The sequence below is a fragment of the Ursus americanus genome, chromosome 19 (genome assembly GCF_024610735.1).
Source record: "Ursus americanus isolate L20-20 chromosome 19, mUrsAme1.1.p, whole genome shotgun sequence".
In the NCBI taxonomy this organism is placed as follows: Eukaryota; Metazoa; Chordata; class Mammalia; order Carnivora; family Ursidae; genus Ursus; species Ursus americanus.
In genome coordinates, this window is record NC_142145.1 from 15828136 (window position 1) to 15848684 (window position 20549).

Here is a 20549-nt window from a genome sequence, read left to right on the forward strand (position 1 = left end):
GCTCTGTCTGCCTCCCACATGGTCACAGTCAGGACTGAGTGTCATGTCCCCCCCACCCCCCACTGCCACCTGATGTCTTCAGCCAGTGAGCAGGAAACAGACCGGAGCCTCCCTCTCTTCCCCTGGTGGGAAACGGTTTTGTTTCCGCCCCACTCCGCAGGGGAGCGAGTCTGTGATGTGCACAGTTCATGTGGACTCCGACTGGTGACTTGTTTGATGGTCTCATGGCTCGTTTCCACAGCTCATGGGCAGTCTGTCTGGGTCATTGATGACACCGAAATTTCCTGGGGAAAACTCTCCATGAGACCCATCGTGACTATTTTCTTTCGCCAGAAGTGGCTTTTCTCAGGTTTCATTATCTCTCTCAACTGGGAAGGAGCCACTCCTAACCGACCTTGGGTCACCATCCTGCTGCTCAGAGCCTAGAGCTGTAACCACGGGGTGGGGGGACATAAAAACCCTTGGCCCACTCGGGTCCTTGCAGAAAATCATGGCTCTGATGCTTGATTTTCAAAGTGTGTTGCTGTCAACTCATTTCTTCTTCTGAGGAGCCCAGCCAAGTATTTCGGGCCGGCATCGTTATCATGCTTTGTAGATGGGAATTTGGAGGGCTGGCAGCGCCTGCACCAGGCCACATGACCTGGCTGTGGCAGAGCCCCAACCGGAAACCCCATCACTAATCAGCTTGCCGCGGTGGTGACACAGCCTGAGGCACTTTGGGCATGCTGGCTCCTGTTTTTAGCATCCTGCGCTGTTCCAGCCTTCTCTGATCGAGGCTGGCAAAGGGTCCTTTGCACACATTCATGGGAGGGCCACGCTGAATGTCACCTGTTGTGTGGGGAGAGAGTTCTCTAAAACGGAGCATTCTCTGCCTTTGGTCCAAACCCAGATATCGACGAGTGTGCCACCAGCAACGAGACGCTGTGTGCGCACACGTGCATCAACACCGTGGGCAGCTACCGCTGTGAATGCCGGGAGGGTTATATCCAGGAGGACGACGGGAGGACGTGCACCAGGGGAGACAAATACCCCAACGACACTGGTGAGTAGGGCAAGCGACGTTACCCCGTAGATAGGCAGGCCCTTGGGAGCCCGCCGGGGCTTTCAGCCGCTGACATTAATTCGTGGGCCAACCTGAAAATGAGCAGCAAGAACGGGAGCAGTGGGCAGGAAGAGACGTTTGCACGAAGGGCAGGTGGAATCTGGGTTAAGAGAGGGGTAGGACACTGGGGCGCCTGGGTGGCTCAGTCGTTAAGCGTCTGCCTTCGGCTCAGGGCGTGATCCCGGCGTTATGGGATCGAGTCCCACATTGGGCTCTTCCGCTGGGAGACTGCTTCTTCCTCTCCCACTCCCCCTGCTTGTGCTCCCTCTCTCACTGGCTGTCTCTCTGTCAAATAAATAAATAAAATCTTTAAAAAAAAAAAAAAAGGAGAGGGGTGGGACATAAGGTCGAGCCCCAGTGGAGCAGTGAGGGTTGTGAGCTGGTGCGTATTTGAGGAAGCTCTCCACCAAGTGGAGGTGGTGTGCTCAAGCAGAAACCAGTAGAACTTAGCTATGTGCTTGGACCACACTCAGATGAGCAGAGAAGGGGCCAGAAATCCTGTGTTCTCCCAGGGAATGGGTTGAATATCGATGGGAAACATGTCCGCGTCAGGTAACCGCGTACATCAGTGCTGCTTAACGTAGTCCGTGCCCTGTGCCTGCCCAGAACGATTTACTTGGTTTATGATTGCATAAAAACAGAAGTTGAGTCTTCAGGCGTTTTTATACCCATTTGTTAGACATTTTGTCTAAATCCAAAGATCAATGCTTGTATTTTATCATTGGCTTTCATTGTGTTTTGCAAACACAGTCCACAGTGAAATGCAGCAGGGTGCAAAGCTGGCCTTCACAGAGTTTGAGCTACGTGACGTCAACTGGATTCAAGTGATATGTCTGTCACTCAGGGATACGATCAGCCTGAATGTTGGGTCACTCCTTTAAACTTGGAGGAAGGAGCCCTTGCGCTCCTGTATCCAACACTCATAGGCCAGGAAGCTGCTCCCGTCTTACTGTGCTCGGAGCACAGCTCCTCCCTGCCCCTCCTTGGGAGGGGCCAGGATGCTGTCTGTCTGGAGAGGCTGGCTGGGGGCCTTGGGCATTTCTGAGTGGGGAAGGGGGTCCTGGGCAAATCACCTGTACCAAGAAGGCAGGGAGTTGAGAAGGCCACACGGTCTGGGCACTCGGGAGATGGTGATTCCTTGGGTGTAGCCTGAAATTTCAAAAGGAGTGGAAGACAGTTGCCCTCAGCTGAGGACTGCAAATAGCCGGGGGACAAGCTGCCTCACATGGAAAAACTACAAAGCAAAATTCTGAGAACAACCAGGTTGAATCATGAGGAAGCCACCACGTATTAGCAGTAGATGCAAAATGTGTTTGGAGCCAGCTCAGGATTGGCAATCTGGAAGAACGTACATGAATCAGAGGGCTTGGTGACACTTCTTAAAGTCTAAAGCATGGGAGGCCTGTGTGCCCAAACAGGGGTGAACAGTCTTTTGGGCAGAAGGGTTGATTGAGGAAAAATGTTTGCAGGCCTTTTTTTTTTTTTTTTTAATTCAGAGTTAAAATCACTTCATCTTTGTCCCCTGGTGGAGAAGGTGGGGGAGGGGCCGGACAGTGTGACTTACCTATTTGATCGTCTCCTTTATTAAAAGGAGATAATCCTTTGAAAAATGAGGTGCAGCCTTTCAGCTACTGACATTAATTCGTGGGCCAACTTGAACATTAGCCACAACAAAGCAGCTTTCTAAGTTTTCATCTTGGAATTGAATTTGCAGCCTTGCTCTGAGCCAGGAAGCCCAGGGGCTGTGCGAGCCACTCAGCCTGGCAACCCAATTGTCTCTGTGCCTTACATTTCTGCTCAGGCGCAACCTGTTTACTTAGGCATGAAGGGCAGCGTCGAGCAGAATCCGCAACCAGCGACGCTTACTGCTCCAGTGTCAGGGTGGGATTAGATAGGAGGGAATCCCCAAATGAGCAGTTCCCTCCTGGCCAGGGGAAGGGGATGGGGGAGGGGGGAGTGGTGAGTGGTCTGCCCAAGACCTGGCCTTTACCTCAGAGCCAGAGAAGCTGGTTGGAACTTTCAGAGACAGTGGAAGAGTTTTCCACTGAAACGTACGTGTTCTTTGGTCTCAGATGGCCTCCCTGTGTGGTATTGGAGGGAGGGCTCTTGTCAGAGCACAGTGATCAGGTGGGCCTGGTGGGAGGCACTCACTTCCTGCCTTGTGCTTTGGACGCGTAGACCCAGCCGGGGGCCCAGCAGCAGAGCTGGGGCGGGAGAAGTTCCCCTTGCGTCTCTGAAGTGAGCAGTGTGTTGTGTTAAGCCAGTCTTGAGACCGTAGTCCTCTGCTTCCTTCCCTGAGAAATGAATTCTAAAATGTTCGTAGTGTAACACACAGGACGTTTTCGTGTGAGAGAGCAAGTCCAAGAGATCAGGAATTTTACTTCCATGATGAGCAGTTTGACTTCTCTGGCTGAGAATTCCGGGAAAAACTGATGTGGTTGTAATGATAAGGGACATAGATATGCAACTTTCTTTTGCACCTTCTCTCATGGTCCTTTCATTTAAAGATGACCTATTTTCTCGCGACCATTTATGACGGCATTTCCCCTCATTGTGTTCTGCAGAGCTTTGGGGTCTTGTGAGCTGCTAGTAAGCCTTTCTCTCTTTAGAAGCATCTGCGTTCAGATGTTTGGGGAAGAACACATTACTGCATCCACTTAAGGGTTCGCAGGCCAAGGGCATGAACGGCTCGGAGAGATTGCCTTTTTCAAAAATGTTGATTTTGATTAAGCCTGAATCTCCCCAAATTATTTTCTTAAGAAAGGCCTTATAAGCATCTCACAGACAAGAGAGTCCTGAAAAATAGAATCTGGAAAATGCTAACTTAATAACATCAAAGGCCTGAGCTCTGGGGCTGAACTCGGTAGGTCGTCTGGTAGGCTTTCAGGCAAAGGCATCTTCTTCGCCAGATGAAACAGCCCACAGTCCAGAGGGAAGCCATTTGCTGCGGATGGCGGAGCATCTGACGAACAAAAGCAGGACAGGCTTTCTCGGTCCTGCCATACCGAGAGACAGTTTGTCCTCATTACAGTGACTTCGCTGGGAGAGGTCTTTCTGCCTAATTAGTAAGAACTGTCTGGCGGTTCCACCATCGAGCTTTATTGTCACCCAAAACTCATTTACAGATGAGCCTAGACCGCAAATTCCCTTTCTCCTCTCTCCCCATCCTCCTCCTCATAGAACAGCTACCACTAGTTTAAACAAAACACAACACAAAAGCCGAGCAGCACAGTCTGTTGAATCACACGCCCCTGCCGCCAGCAGCAGCATTAGAGAAGGAGTTTCTCAGTGTTTTTCAGTTACCGGTATCTATTGAATTCACCACACATGCACACAGGACGAGCATTTGGTTTTAGTATCTTGCTAAGAAAAACATTCCACCACCAGTAACCCAGGCCGTCAGGAGGGTAAGGGACAGAGAGGAGGAATCTAGACCCGTAATTAAAATTAGGAGCAAGGACAGGCATGTCGTAGGCCCTGAATGTGAGAGTCGTAACTCAAGCGATGGGCCACCGAGAAGGTGAGGGGATGGCTTGGACAGCGCTGGCAACAAAAAGCAAGTCCCCTGGAGGCGTTTCTCTGACAACCTCAATGCTGAGGCAATGCCGTGGAAAGTTCCTTGGCTTGAGGCTAGGAGAGCCGGCCGCGGGAGCTGCTGGGGTATTAACCGTTGAGTGTCCCTGGGCAGGTTCGGGGCCCCAGCTTCCTGCTCCAAAGGAGCGGCAGGAGTGTTGGACTGGATGAGCTCTGAAGACCCTCTGGCCCTCCCGTATCTCTTCCGCAATGTGGTGGGATGTAGCGTGAGTAACCTTAGCCTGACCAGCCCTGCGAGTCCCAGTGCAGGCCTCATTTCTTTGTCCTCCGTCTAAGAGAATGCCAGGGCTCCAAGACATGCCCAGCTTCAGCCCCTAGCCGAGAACTTTCCTTACAGTATCTAGATGATGAGTCATGAACATCCAGGTGTTCAGCTCAGCAACCAGAAAAGTGAGGGCCCAGGCGAGCCAGTTAAGCAGCTTTTTCTGCTTTGGACTAATTATTAAACCTAATATTTCATCGTGGTTATTTTTTTGGTGAAGAGATAATGATGATTGAGTATAAACACATGTGATCTAAAATCTCCTTCCCGGGGCGCCTGGGTGGCACAGTCGTTAAGTGTCTGTTTTCGGCTCAGGGAGTGATCCCGGCGTTATGGGATCGAGCCCCACATCAGGCTCCTCTGCTATGAGCCTGCTTCTTCCTCTCCCCACTCCCCCTGCTTGTGTTCCCTCTCTCGATGACTGTCTCTCTCTGTCAAATAAATAAATAAAATCTTTAAAAAAAAATAAAATCTCCTTCCCCCCCTTTGTTTGCGTTGTCCAATACCTGTGACGTTATAGTCAGAGGAATTTAAAATCAAACACAGCCTCAGCTCACTGTTAGAAGAGCGTGTGGAGAGCAGGGGGGCCCGGCTGCGAAACCGCCCCCGCACGTGCGCACCCACACACACGGCCAAGGGCAAAGTGGGGCGAGCCGTCTGGCTGCTCGGCAAGTATGGCGCGCTCAGCCACTTGCTGTCTTTGAAAATATGTCCCTGGAGCCAGTTTAGACACTCCAGGGAGTCTGTGAAGCACGGATGGGGAGACAAATTAAGGACATGTTGGCTCCGTAGTAATGAGCTTACTGCTCTATTTTTCAACTTTTGTTTATTTTCTGATAGAGCGACCATGACCTCCGGCATCCCTCACTACAGTTCAAAGTGTCAGGGACGGCCAGGTGTTTCATGTAACTTTCAAGTTCCACTAATCCATAGATCAGTAGTTCTCAACCTGAGGAGCTTTAAAAACTGCAACCCCCAGATGGGTGGGGTGCACCATAATGGGATTTTTTTTTAACACCCCCTGTTAAGTGGTAATGATGTGCCAACAGCATTGAGAACTGCTTCCCAGAGCGCAAACCTACACAGTCAATTTTTAAAAATAAACATGCTCTCTTGGTAACATTGCCCGTACAATGTGTCGGGAACATCCTTTGGCTTCTGAGTTTATTGAAATATTACTAATGGTATCTAAGGAATTCTATTCCTAATGCTTTGGGATGCATAGCCTGCTCGATTAGTAAAAATTAGAGCTCTATGCCCCCATGTGGCTAATGAATAATAATGCACCTTTAAAATCAACTGGTTGGAGCAGAATGTTGAGTAATCCTTCACTTAACGTTTGCACGGTCACAGTTCGACCCACTCACTGATACAGCGTGAATTGAGTGGACTGAAAACATGCAAAATCAGAGATGTCTCCCCAGATTTCTAAATGAATTACTACGTAGCATACACAAGATTCTTTTTGCTCCACGTTCAACAGGACTGTAGACAAATTGCAGGATAGATGAGCCCCAATTCAGAACAGATTGCATGTTCCAGGCCTGCACACACAATTTCTCTTCCAACTGTCTGAGCGCTCTTTCCAAAGGATGATGTAAAGAGCACTATTCCACATCTGTTATTTTGTAGGGAACTAAATACCCACTATAATAACATGTATGGAGCACTTGCCATGTACTGGGCACTGTTCTAGGAACTTACAGGTCTTATTGCTCCCGTGGCAGTTACCCAGGTGATAAATGCCTTTGTCATTTTACTGTTGGAGGAACACGCCCGGAAGCCGTGGCTTCCAAGCTAAAGGATACTAAGTGGCGGCGTCAGGATTTAAATTCTGATCATCTGACTCCGCCAGAGCCTCTGCTGCTCTTTTACTCCAGGTCTGTGGAATGGACACAGTTCATCTTGATGTCTGTGTTCTAATGATACAAAGGGACAGAGAACAGACCAGGCATTTTCAGGTCAAAGTCCCTCCACTTACTCCCCGGAGCAGGGATGGCTGAGCGCGTGTGTGCTTCAGAGTACCCTGGGGGGCTTTGACAGAATTGTGCACCAGGTTCCACTCCCAGAATTTCAGACTTTTGAGAACAGGTGCCCAGGCAGTGATGGTGCTGCTGCTGGTCCGGCAGTCACACTGGAGAGCCACTGCCCCGGAGTCTGCCTGCCAGAGAGCACTCGGGGGTCCTGAACAGAACTCCCAATAGCCGGTTCACTGCACCCCCATGACGCCAGATCCAGGACATGCAAGCCCCTTGCCTGTGTACACAGCACTCTGGAGGACCTAGAGCAAGTTACTTTCCTTGTCTTAAAGGAGATTGAACCCAGAATACATCAGTTTTAACACTCCATGATCTGACTGCTGTAGAGTCTAGAACCCAGTAGGGAGGTTTATTCTTATCGTGAAAATATCAAGTTGCCTTCATCACACCAACACTTGGAAAATTCAACCAAGTATATAGAAGCAGAAATGGGAAGATGGACTTCTGACTCTTGTTCATGGTGGCCTGGCTCTGCCAATAGGGCTAGTTCCTTACAAAGGCCAGTCGCAAATTATTAAACAGGTGTCCTCATCTGTTTTGCATTCTCTGCCTCACGTGGCCTGGCAAATGGGTGGACAAGAGGGAGAATGGGGAGGGATAGAGGAATGGATGGATGAGCGAGAGAGATGGGTTACGGGACAGCCTTGTATAAATCGACCAGTAGGTGGGATGGAACGGATGAATGCTAGGTTGGCAGAGATGGATGCCCTCCAACTGTCCTTCAGTGCTGACAGACCTAACTAAACCTGGAGCTGGGGTCCTCTGTTTATGCAGGGGTCTGCCGTTCCCGGCCATCAGCCTCCTTTACTGAAAAAGAACAGGAATAATCGCCAATTCAGTAGGCTCCTTGCTCTTTTGTGCATTTTAAAGGCATTTGCTTTTTAAAGGCATTTCCAGCCGGGGTTGGAAAGGCTGCCGTTCTTCACCGAGTATACTGTGCGTGGAAATGTCCTTGAGTCACTCGGTTATGTTGGAGACTGGTCTAAATAACTCTGGTCGTCCTCACAGGAGCCCAAGCTCTGCAGGCAAGTAGGACTGTAAATTGGTACATTAAACAGGGATGAAGAGCCCAGAGGAAATTGCCTGATTTGTAGAGAAGGTGTTGCACTCAGATTCAGGAAACCTCAATTCTAAACCCACATCAGTAAACTTGCGCGATGACTTTCAGATACCAAACGTCAGTTTTACCTCATTCTGTTCATGTTAAGACTATCCTTCAAGAATTCTGGGGTTCTCAGGCAAAAGCAATGCAAAGGGCTTGGTGGGTCTGAGGACCGGGCCAGGCACCTCTCCCATTTATTACTGGCAGGTGGCACGCCCACTCTTTCACAGGTATTACCTTCGTTTATCCTCAGAGTGGCCCTGTGCCATAGGAATTACTCTTCCATTGTCATGGTTGAGGAAATTGGGACCTATCGAGGTCAGAGAACTTGCCCAAGATTCCTGAGCTAGTCAGTGACACAGCTGGGCTGTATAGACAGGACCATAGCACTCAGGAGACCACACTGTTAACCAATCCACTTTACCTCCTCCAAGCAGAGAGCTTCCCTAGCCTCACAGTTCAGCTCAATGTTACACAACTGCAGTGAGTCAACGTCACTCCCCAAGTCTACCGACTGAACGTGCTATCAGTGGGAAGCCACCGCTAGGACAGCTAGTCTAGGAGGTGGGAATGAACCAGGTGGTCGTTACGCTGCCTGCACATGGCTGGATTTAGAGATTGCCACTGTCCCACAGATCCAGGTGCTTTTCCCAGCCATTCAAAACCTGAGCTAGAGGTTGACCCTGTTGCTCTGGTAACTTAGAGATGGAGCCCTGCTTCACGTGAACCTGCTGGCTTGACACGTGTGTTCCCAACATGGTTACTCCAAGCCTCAGCCCTCCTGTGACGTGCAGGGATGGGGTGTGGCAGGTGAGCTCTGCGCCTGTCCTGCAGGTGAATAGCTAGAGATCTCAGTTGCCAAGTTGCCCCCAGACCCCCTCCCGTCCTGAAGGGCAGAAACACCAGTCACCTTGTAGATCACCAAGCAGGGGACTGACGCCGTTGGAGAAATCAGCCGGGCTGCATGAGGAAGTTTCATGTGAGCATGGGGCTCTCCTGATGCCCAGCACATCTATTCGTTTGCTGGGTCTGCCACAGACTGCCACCAGCTAGGTGGCTTGAAGGACAGAAATGTATCCTGTCCATTCTGGAGGCTACAAGTCTGAGATCAAGGTGTTGCCGAGGTTGGTCCCTTCTGAGGGCGGTGCGGGAGAATCTGTCCCATGCCCCCCTCCTTGCTTCTGGGGGCTTTGCCAGCTGTCTTTGGCATTCCTTGGCTCCTGCCCTATTACCTGATCTCTGCCTTGTCTTCACGTGGTGGTCTCTCTGGGTGTGCATCTGTGTCCCAAGGTCTCCTTTTTATAAGAACACTAGTCACGTTGATTTGGGTCCCACCCCACGGTAGTAGGACTTCATCTTAATCACATCAGCAATGACCCTGTTTCTGAATAAGGTCACATTCTGAGGTGCTAGGGGTTAGGGCTTCCACGTACGGATTTTGGCAGGAAAACCGGTCAGCCTGGGACCCTCTGCTTCACACGTGTTGTGTGTCTGCTATGTGAGCTGCCAGCAGCTCCAGGGCTCAGGAGGCTCACGCTGTGGTGCTGGTGGCCACTCTGCAGGGAAGCTTATGCGTGGACATGCAGTGAATGCTGCCCGATGTCAAGACTGTGGTATCGCTGTAGAGAGAGGACAGGCTTCGTGGAACATCTGACCTGGGTCTTGATAGTTGATAGGTTTCCACGAATGGAGACAGCACAAAGGGCTTCCAGGAAGAGGGGAAATAAGAAAAGCCAGTGAGCCAGGCTTAAAGAACAAGAAATGGCTTAAAGGGACATTGCTCAGCTGTCCCCAGCTATGTTCCAGACAGCCGTGGTGGTTTTCTGCACACCCAGACTAACCCCAGAAGCTTTCTGGGCTAGGCATGGTTATATTTCCCTGAGTGTCAGACTGTTCTTGCCAACCTCCTCCCCCAAACATTCACACCTCCTCCCTCTCACACCACTGACCTCGTTCACACACAGCTCGGTGGTTTGCACCTGCTTATCGCGGCAAGCTGACATCTGTGTCCAGTCTCCCCAACACATAGGCTTGTGTAGTCCATTTCCGTGACCGTAAGCCGAGAGTTGTGCGAATTCTTGACTGTTACCGTTAAGATCACCCATTGTTTAGCAAGGTATGATTTCACAAAAAACTCTTGGAGTTTCCAGTGCTATACAAGGTAGCATTGGGACCCTTCACAGTGGACGGCCGAGGGCCTCTCCTGGTGCCTGTCCCCTTGTACCCCAGGCAGGTATGTCCAGAGTACCTGGACACTTCCCACGTGACGTCACATCTCCCTGGGGTCCATGCTCAGCCCCGATCTGGGACCCCACCTGGCCTGAGGTGTTCAATTTAAACAACTGGATTATCAAAGCCGTCAAGGACCAGCTTTGTGAGCCCCGCCCTGGAGTCCCATTGCCTGAACTCCGGGAATAATGTACAGCAAGTGAATGTTGGCCCTGGGATGGGAGTGTAAATCGTGTGAGGTGGGTGGATCCCACCTCCTGAAAAGCACTGACGAAGGGGCCGTGGTTCCCATGTTCATGCGTGAAAGAGGAGGATACCGGGGTGCCTGAGTGGGAAGAGCTGGAGACAGAGTGTAGTGGGGGCCAGAGGGTGGGGGTGCCTCTGTCTCTCCCCTGATCCGGTCGTGCGGTCAATGACCTGAGAACTGTAAAATCGCCAGCCCCTCTCCCCCACTCGTCCCGCGGCCAGTGGGTCCTCCGGGGACTGCCATTCGCGAGGCGGTCTTTCTGGGTCTGGGTGGCCTCCAGCCTCCACACCCACTGGAGCCCATCCCCTCCCGCAGGGCATGACGAGAAGGCCGAGAACGCGGTGGAGGCGGCAGCCTGCTGCGCCACGTGCAAGGAGTTCCACCAGATGAAGCAGACCGTGCTGCAGCTGAAGCAGAAGGTACGTGCCCACGCTGTTGGTCCCGTAGGAGAGGCTCGGCACACGGAAAAGGGGAGAAGGTTTAGAAACAAGCAAATGAGTTGTCACCCACGACCTCACGAGCGTTCACAGAGGTTGGTGCCACCTGGGTTGGGACTCGGACTCTGCTTTGCCCACCCACCCTCAGAGCTGCCGTCGCAAGGGCAACGGAACGATGAAGACACGAAGGGGATTGATGAGGTAACTATTAAAACAGGCCATTAAAAGCGAGGGGCACGTGGCAAAGCTGTAAGGAGGATGAGCTAGGGTTTAGTAAAATGAACGTCCAGACACATGGTCCTGGGGCGGACGTACACGGTTCTGTTTTATCCAACATTTTGGTTACGTTTTACGACCGAGAATGTCCTGTCCGTAAACATCCATAAGCCGATGATGAATTTCTGTAGCAGCTTTATTTTCCACATCGGAAAGCAGCCGTTTGGGTGCCTCGTGTCAACATGAATGAGGACTGACTCACTTTATAAAAGGCTCCCACGCAAGCCTCAGAGAATATCAGATTTCTAGTAACATCGTTATGCCGTGAGTAATGCCCCCGTGATGGATCTAGGGACCTGATTTCTTGAACAACTGTCCTGGACCCAGGTCCACGGTATTTATCATCCAGTCAGTCCTGGCTCAGTCAGTCCGCCAGTTTGTCAGAGACTCAGAAATTGCTCTTACGCTGGTAAAACATATACATACTCGTTTGTTTATTTAATTGCTTCTGCCCAAGGCTCTTAGCACATCAAAGAAGTGCATATAATCTGTTTAACTTTGTTATTCTAAAGGGCAAAGGGTAAGCATAAGACAACATTGCTTTTCCATGTTCAACAAACCTTCAGGCAGCCCTAATGAGAACCACAGCTGCCAGCGAAACAGGGAGATCAACAGGCAGAGAAGAAGAATGGCTTTGCTGATCTTTCATACGTTGTTGGCGAAGATCTATATATGTATCCTGTAATCACGATCCTAAGGAGCCTGTGATCCAGTAATAGGGAGAACAGGCGGAACACATAAACACATCCTACACATACCCCCAGGTTAAACTTGGACTGATGATCATATTTATTGAGCAAATCCAAAAAAAGTGTTCACGGAAGAAGGAAGTTCGTGTTTCGTCGGCCAGAGGATTAGGGCTTGGGGGAGGCAGTTGCTCGATATTTCAAGACCTAAAGCTGCTCTCTGCTTCCTCTCCTGGATAGTTAAGAATCCAGGAGCGATAGGGAAGCTTTCTCCAGCCTGGAGGATTGTTAGAATAGTGCCACTAAATCCCCCAAGTTGTTCGGAAATGCAGTTGCTAAGTCAGTATCTGGCTTTCCCTTAGCCTCCCTTCCCCTCCATCCACAGAGTGGACATTCTGTGAGAGAAGTGTTTAAAGAGTTGAAAATTTTGTGTCATAGTACCCATCACCTTTAAAGAGCTTGCTGTAGTGCTCTGTACAATCCACTAGCAAGTACTTCTTAGTACTCCGGTAACTCATGCGGTAACTCTCACGCACTTAGTACTCTGGTAACTCACGCACTTAGTACTCCGGTAACTCATGCGGTAACTCACGCACTTAGTACTCCGGTAACTCATGCGGTAACTCACGCACTTAGTACTCCGGTAACTCATGAGGTAACTCACGCACTTAGTACTCCGGTAACTCATGAGGTAACTCTCAGGCACTTAGTAGTCCAGTAACTCATGCAGTAACTCACACACTTAGTACTCTGGTAACTCATACAGTAACTCACGCACTTAGTACTCCGGTAACTCATGCAGTAACTCACGCACTTAGTACTCCGGTAACTCATGAGGTAACTCTCAGGCACTTAGTAGTCCAGTAACTCATGCAGTAACTCACACACTTAGTACTCTGGTAACTCATACAGTAACTCACGCACTTAGTACTCCGGTAACTCATGCAGTAACTCACGCACTTAGTACTCCGGTAACTCATGAGGTAACTCTCAGGCACTTAGTAGTCCAATAACTCATGCAGTAACTCACACACTTAGTACTCCGGTAACTCATACAGTAACTCACGCACTTAGTACTCCGGTAACTCATGCAGTAACTCACGCACTTAGTACTCCGGTAACTCATGAGGTAACTCTCAGGCACTTAGTAGTCCAGTAACTCATGCAGTAACTCACACACTTAGTACTCTGGTAACTCATACAGTAACTCACGCACTTAGTACTCCGGTAACTCATACAGTAACTCACGCACTTAGTACCCCGATAACTCATGCGGTAACTCTCGGGCACTTGGTAGTCCAGTAACTCATGCAGTAACTCACACACTTAGTACTCCAGTAACTCATGTGGCAACTCTCATGCGGTTGGTTGGACTGGCATTGGCCCACCTCATACCGAGTTCTACAAACGCGTTATGGCAAGTCTGAGCTACTGCTGGCATTTAAAGAACATTATGAGAAGCAACTCATTTTTAAAGGCACCTGTAAGCATGTGTTACATTCTGTAGTTGATGAAGCAGTCTTACATCCAGGATCTCATTTAATTCCCACGGTGACCCTCTAAGAAAGATGCAGGTATCCTCAGAGAAGTAAAGTCACTGCCCAAGAGGTGGGCTGGACTTCCACTCCTGCGCTCGTGGCAGGTTTGCCTGTTGGATTTTAACTTGATCTCACTACGATAGATGCCATCTGTTCTTTCAGAAAGAATGTAGGGCATCTACCCAAATACACTATGGCCAGGAAGTAGGTACTGGGTGTCCTGGACCATGGCCAACCCCATGGTAGAAAATGGTATGCAGACTTGCTGAATTGCCCTGTGAGTGTAGTCAGCAAAGCCCCAGCTGTGGGGAACTCGGCAGGGTAAGCGTCCTGGGTTCTTCGGTGGATAAATGGTCAGGAAAAGAAAGAGGTAGTACAACGACCTGCTGATTAAAAGAAACTTGAAAGGCCTATCATTTTTTAAAATGAACAAGACTAAACCATAGTGTGTAGGCATGCATAGTTAGGTTATTTTTGAATTATTTTTAAAACGCAGGAAGAGATTAAAATCAGGACAGTGGTTACTTTTGGGGACGGAAGGATGAGACGATTGGGGCAGAGCACATGAAGGGTGACTTCTGGTGAGGGCCTAAGTTCCATTCTTTGACTTAGGTTTCATTAAAAAGGTACTTGCCTTATACTCAGTTGCGAGGATATATAGATTTGTGGAGTTTCCAGATTCTGTGCTTTTATTTTCCAATAAAAATTTTTTAAAAATTGTATGCAGACCCCAGTGCCTCTGGCTCCATAACTTCTTCTTTGGTTTGGGGGTGGGGGAGTGATTTGGCTGAAGAGGGAGATTTGGGAATAGGTAAGATATCCATCATTTAACTGGGATGGAGGCTGCCAGGCCTGTCAGCACTGAGGGACAGTCTGAGGCAACGAGCCAGTTTCCTGAAGCCCCTTGTGTTCCTGCTGCGTGGACTGTTTGCTTTGAGCTGGGTGCTGCTGCAGAGCATGGATGACGACTTGGGAAGTGTTCCGTTGAGCACCTGCTGTGCCTTACAGTGGGCTGGGAGATGCGGGCATTCAGACAGTGTGGAATCAAGTCCTGCCTTCATAAACTGTCTTCTCTGGGCGGTCAAGCCAGTAGTGTGAGTCCACCAACAGTTACCACACAGAAGGGAGCAGACAGAGCCTCTGAAGGGGGAGGTCAGGGCGGTTTCAGAGGCGTGCGCACATCTGTGGCCGCAGTCTGCGTTGGCACATTCTAGCGCCGTCGTTAGTACCAGGCAGATAGATGGCTTCTCAATCGTTTGTGACTTCCTTTCTACCTTGACCTAGTGGCTCTGCAGAAGGGGCCTTCTCAGGACTTTGGGAGGACTGATCCATACTAAAGTGGCTGGAAATGATTTGCCGAGGATCACTGGTGATGTTGAGAGAGGCAGCTTGGTGTAGTGTTAGGAGCAAAGATTCCAGAACTGTACAGACTAAGTTTAAATGTAGCCCTGCTACATGCTCGATGTATGACCCTAGGGAAGTGACTTAACATCTCTGTGCCTCCCTTCTATTAAAAGGGGATGATAATACTATTTTTGTTTTCATGATGATCAAATATTAACTTTTATAAAGGACTTAATATTTGCTACTTAGAGCTTTGTAAATGTTTACCAAGTAACATTTTTTTAAGGATTTATCTGAGGGATGCCTGGGTGGCTCAGTTGGTTAAGCGTCTGCCTTCGGCTCAGGTCATGATCCCAGGGTCCTGGGATCGAGTTCTGCATTGGGCTGCTTCTCCCTCTGCCTCCTGCTCTCCCTGGGAAAGCACTCCCCCCCCACTCTTTCTCTCCCCCCCATCTCTTTCTTTCTCTCCCTCACAAATAAATCTTTAAAAATAAATATTTGAGAGAGAGAAAGCATGGGGGGAGAGGCAGAGGGAGAGAATCTCAAGCAGCCACCCCACTGAGCTCAGAGTCTGATGCAGGGCTCAATCTCACAACCCTGAGATCATGACCTGAGCCAAAAACAAGAGTCAGAGGCTTAAGTGACTGAGCCGCCCAGGAACCCTTAAATAACGTTAATTATATGTCCTTACAAAGTGCTTTATAGACAGGACCTACCTGATTCGTACCAACAGCTCTCTGAAGTAGATTCCTTATTACAAAAGCTAATATGAGATAATGATATTCATATTTCCAGCAATTGGAATCCAGGATAACATAGATTCTTCCTATATTACTATGACCATCACAAACACTTGCATCCCACAAACCCATCCTCTGCTGTGTGTGTGCAAGTCCAGCCAAGGACCCTAGACATCTGCCTCCAAAGCACTAGCGCCTTTACCTCCCACACATCCTGCCAATGCATCGATGAACTGAGGGGAGCGGGGATGTAATTACCCAGCGGGAGGTCAGCCGGGAACCAGAGGTTGATGTTTACTGGATCACCTCATGACTTTTACAAGGGAGCAAAGAGAGCTGGTCTCATCCTCCAGGCTTGATCTCTCAGATCCAAAGATGGGTGGAGGGCATCAGAGCATTCCAAGGCTACAGAGGAGCGCTGCCATGCACCTTTTCCTGACCTCCGTTGCTCTCTGGGCACAGGGTTTCTAAGCAGGGCCTCCTCCAAGAGGATGTAGGGACAGATATAACATGTTCCAGAAAATCTCAGAGATGCCTGGTTTCTATGGGACTCCAAGACCCAGAGTAAGCCTTCTGGAGAGGTTAGCTCTGACCCTCATAAACGTGCCTTTCTCCACCTGACTTTGCACCCCCAAATTAGCTTCTTGAAAGAAAGAGACTAGAACTACCATTTATCAAGCCACTTACTATGTTCCAGGTCCTGTGCTGGGCACCTAACCTACATTTCCCATTAAATCCCCACAGCCCTAAAGGTGGGTGGTGGTGGTCCCTTTATTGGTGAGGAAATGGAAGTTCATAGCGTTCGGTTCTCCTGGAAGGTCTGATTCACACAGCTTACCTGACCTCAAGGAATGCGAAGGTCATTTGTCTGGGCAGCCCCTCTGGCTTCCTCTAGAGTGAGCTGCCTGCAACCCAGGAGGGAAAGCGAAGAGGAAGCAGTGGTGTCTTTTATGCCCTAGTTTCAGAAGTTACACACCATCACTTCCGCCATTTTCCAGTTACTGGAGAGGAGTCTCTAAGTACAGCCCACACTCAGCGGGCCGAAGGTAGCCTCTACCTTTTGAAGGTAGGAGTGTCCAAAACTTTGCAGACATATTTTCCCTCAGTTACTGTTTGCCAGTAGTTCCCGAACACATGAGTGTGTAGGTGAACCATAGGCCACATGCTTGGCCTTGGCTCCCAAGGCCAAGGGGCCATGTCTTGATCACCATTGTCACCTTAGAACCAAGCACAGGACCTGGCACCTAGTAGGTACTAAATAAAGTAATTAACAAATTGAAAGTCTGAAACAGGTAGATTCTATCAATTATGGTAATAATGAGTCTAATGATATCTAGACTGTCCAGGTTTGTCCACTAACCAGCCAAGTGATCACATACAAGTAATTCTCACTGAAAGGCTTCTGGATCTGGAAGGGGATCTCTGCAGCCCCTTGGAGCTCTAACTGGCTCAGATAGAGGGGAATGACCACGAGAAGGATTTGCAGCCTCTGCAAACGCACAAATGTGCACCATCTCCCTGGCCGTGGCGTCATCACTTCCTGACCGGGGGTCCTCTTCTCCTTCCAGATTGCCCTGCTCCCCAACAGTGCTGCCGACCTGGGCAAGTACATCACTGGCAACAAGGTGCTGGCCTCAAACGCCTACCTTCCGGGACCTCCTGGGCTGCCTGGGGGCCAGGGCCCTCCTGGTGAGTGGGGGAGGGGCAGCGGAGGGGAACGGAGCCACCAGCCACAGCCTGCCGGAAGCTCGCATGGGTGCAGGCTCGACCGGGTTCACACTCCGTGGTTGAGGGGAGCTGCAGGAGTCCGGGGAGCTCCCACACCCGTGTCATGAGAAGCTTGGGAGCGTTGGGTCCTTGAGCCTGAGAAACCCTTATAACTGGGGGAAATCTGGAAGAAGAAGGTCATTGTCCTGGACTTGGGTAAGATTCTTAGAGATCATTTTACAGAGAAACAAAATGAAGACTTACTTTTAATGTGAACACACAAAAATAGAATTGGGTGAGGAACCCGTGGGGTCCCATCAGCTGGCCGTAACCACCCGTGGCCAGCCTCGTTTCCACCATTCCTCAGCCTTACTTCCTCCTTCCCCTATTGTTTGTGAACACACTCACATCTATATTTCTTTATATATATAGATCTGTATATTTTTCTTTGAAGTTGACTTTACTGAGATACAATTATATACAGTAAAATGTACCCCTTTAATCCAGTTCAACAAGTTCTGACGAATGTGTATATCCTACATCAAGCTCTTACTTACCACTACCCTGTATCAAGATATAGAATATTCCATCACCCCAAAAAGTTCCCTTGTGCCCCTTTGCAGTCTACTCCCCTGTCCGAACTGTAGGCAACCACTGACCTTTCTATCACTAGTTTTGTCTGTTCTAGAACTTCAGAGCAATGGAATCTCACCATGGGTGTGGTTTTTGTCTGGCTTCCTGAATTCAGCATTTTGCTTTAGAGATCCACCCTCATCGCTTGAAGAAAATCCCAAGTGTCCTATCATTCTGTCAGGAAATAGACAATGAGAACTTTATTTTTCTTTTTAACAAATGTTTGGAAGGGTTTTTTTTTTTTTAAGATTTTTATTTTTATGAGAGAGAGAGAGAGCACAAGCAGGGTGTGTGGCAGGCAGAGGGAGAAGCAGACTCCCTGCTGAGCAGGGAACCCAGTGTGGAACTCAAACCCAGGACCCTGGGGTCATGACCTGAGCTGAAAGCAGACACTTAACCGATGGAGCCACCCAGGCGCCCCACAATGAGAACTGTAAAAAATAGTTCCATGATGTTTTATGTTTTATTATATGTCCTTCCATAGATAAGATAGATCAACAGAATCTTATCCACACCCGTAAAGGAAATGATATTAGTGTTAGCGGATGATTCTAAAACATGAGTGTCTTCTCCCTGATTATCATTGCTTAGTAGGTGCTAGGTGTTATGAAGGACCTCCTGGCCATATAATGAGAAAGACAAGACAGAGAGGAAAGGCAAATAGAAGAAAACAGTATCCGCATGCCCCTTAAGTAAGTGAGCAGGCGTTTCTTGCTGTGGGGGCTTACAGGAGAGACCGTGGTGATGGTCTGCCGTGATCCCAGGACTTGGGTTTGACCGGCACGTGGAGGAGTAGGCGGATTTGTTCAAGCAGGAAGAATATGGGCAGATTTGAGGTTGGAAGTTCAACAACAACAGAGGCCCCAAATTCCTTCCAGATTATTTATTCTCTTTTTCACTTATATCTTAATCTACTGGTTTCTACCAAACATACCAAACTGGGTCTCAGTCTGTACCGGGAACAAGAACTGGTTTAGGGCCTGATTTATCCTCTTGTTCATTCCCTTGGCCCGAGGTCCTCTGGGCCATGGTGGAATTTTCTCCAGATCCTCCCACAGGCAGCCTCTTGCTGCTTCTAAGTAGATGTAGGTCTCCTTGCAAATTGATTCCCAACTCAGAGTTCCCCACCCTTCTCTAAAGAGTGTGTTCTTGCTCTGCTTCCCTGGAGGAAGGTCATCTCCAGGCCAGTCTACAGATCACTCCAACAAGGACAAGTGAAGTAGAAACAAGGGTACCACTGGCTGTCTCTCTTCTTAATGAATGACTTGCTAGCTTTCCTTTCCAATTCTGCCATCTGGTTTCTAACAGAGTTTGAGCTGTCCAGGGTCCTTGACGGAGCAGATAGTAACAGAGGACTAACTTTAGCAAAGGACTGTGCCCTTACTTTGTCCTCTAATCCTTCCTTTCTCTCTCCTTAATTCCAGCATCAGTTTGTAATGTCCTCCATTGAGCTGTATTGGGGCAGCTAGATACTAAGGTTTCTCTTATCCATAACTGGAAGTCCAGTCCCAGGGCTTATGATGAATCACAGACTGAGATGTCAGCACAGGAAACTACACTGGGCTGGAATCCTTTGGCTTTGGTGGTGAGGGGTGGCTGCTGCTCCCCGACCCCCCAGTGTTGTGTATAAGATGTTGCCATTCGCACATCAAAGCCCCACATTCTAAGGACACTTGACATACAGTGATCTCTGAAGTTCATTGATTGTGTAAATGAAGGCAAAATGTTATCTCTGGCCTGTCCTTTTGCTACTGGAGGTGAAGTATTTAGTTACAGGAGGAATCTGGTCCCCTTCCCAGATAAACTCTTTCAGGATATGGCTGGAAGCAGCATTGAGAGTAAGGGTGTGAAACACGTTTCGAGAGAACATTGACTGCCTTTAACTTTGGCCTAATTATTCTGCGAGCTAGAAAAGACTCCGCCAAATATCAAAAATCTGAAGTCTTTGTTTCTTTGATTTGATTTGTTCTGTTTTCCGGTGCCTGAAAATTATTCCATCCGGTCGCTGTGTTCTGTCACTAGTGCTAGCTAGGTATTTTCAACAAGTATTACTGTGTGCATTTGAAACAGACATCACTGGCAAATAATTCTAGCACAGCACTCAGCCCACCATCTTCAGTGTGCTCGCTTTCCTAAAGAGCCTGTATGTACCTGGGACTCTGCGAGTGTGTGGACATTTAGGACGTAGCCCATACCCTCACGAAGTCAACAGCTGAAAGCAGGTTAAAAACTCATGTTGTTCCATATGCAAAAGAAAGAAGTTGGACCCTTCTCTCTCACCACATACAAAAATTAACTCAAGATAGATTAAAGATCTACACGTTAGATCTGAAACTACAGCATTCCTAGAAGAAGACATAGGAGAAAAGCTTCGTGATGTTGGATTTGACAAAGATTTCTTGGGTATGACACCAATGCACAGATGACAAAAGCAAAAATAGACAAAGGGGACGACATCAAACTTAAAAACTGCATCAAGGAGCACAATCAGCAAAGCGAAAGGCAGTCTACAAAGGGGAGAAAATATTTGCAAATCATTTTTCTGAAAGGGGTTAATATCCAGAATAAGAAAGAAAAAAAACTACAGCCCAACAATAAAAAAATCAACTCAGT

General features: G+C 48.9%; 1 protein-coding gene across 1 annotated transcript in view; it reads left to right on the forward strand.

Annotated features, from left to right (window-relative positions):
* Nucleotides 1-20549, forward strand: part of CCBE1 (collagen and calcium binding EGF domains 1) — a 226333-nt gene that overhangs the window by 197299 nt on the left and 8485 nt on the right. The window contains exons 5-7 of the mRNA XM_045790202.2: nucleotides 890-1042; nucleotides 10891-10994; nucleotides 17165-17285. Coding sequence (XP_045646158.2) covers nucleotides 890-1042; nucleotides 10891-10994; nucleotides 17165-17285 — 378 coding nt within the window. The remainder of the gene's footprint in view (nucleotides 1-889; nucleotides 1043-10890; nucleotides 10995-17164; nucleotides 17286-20549) is intronic.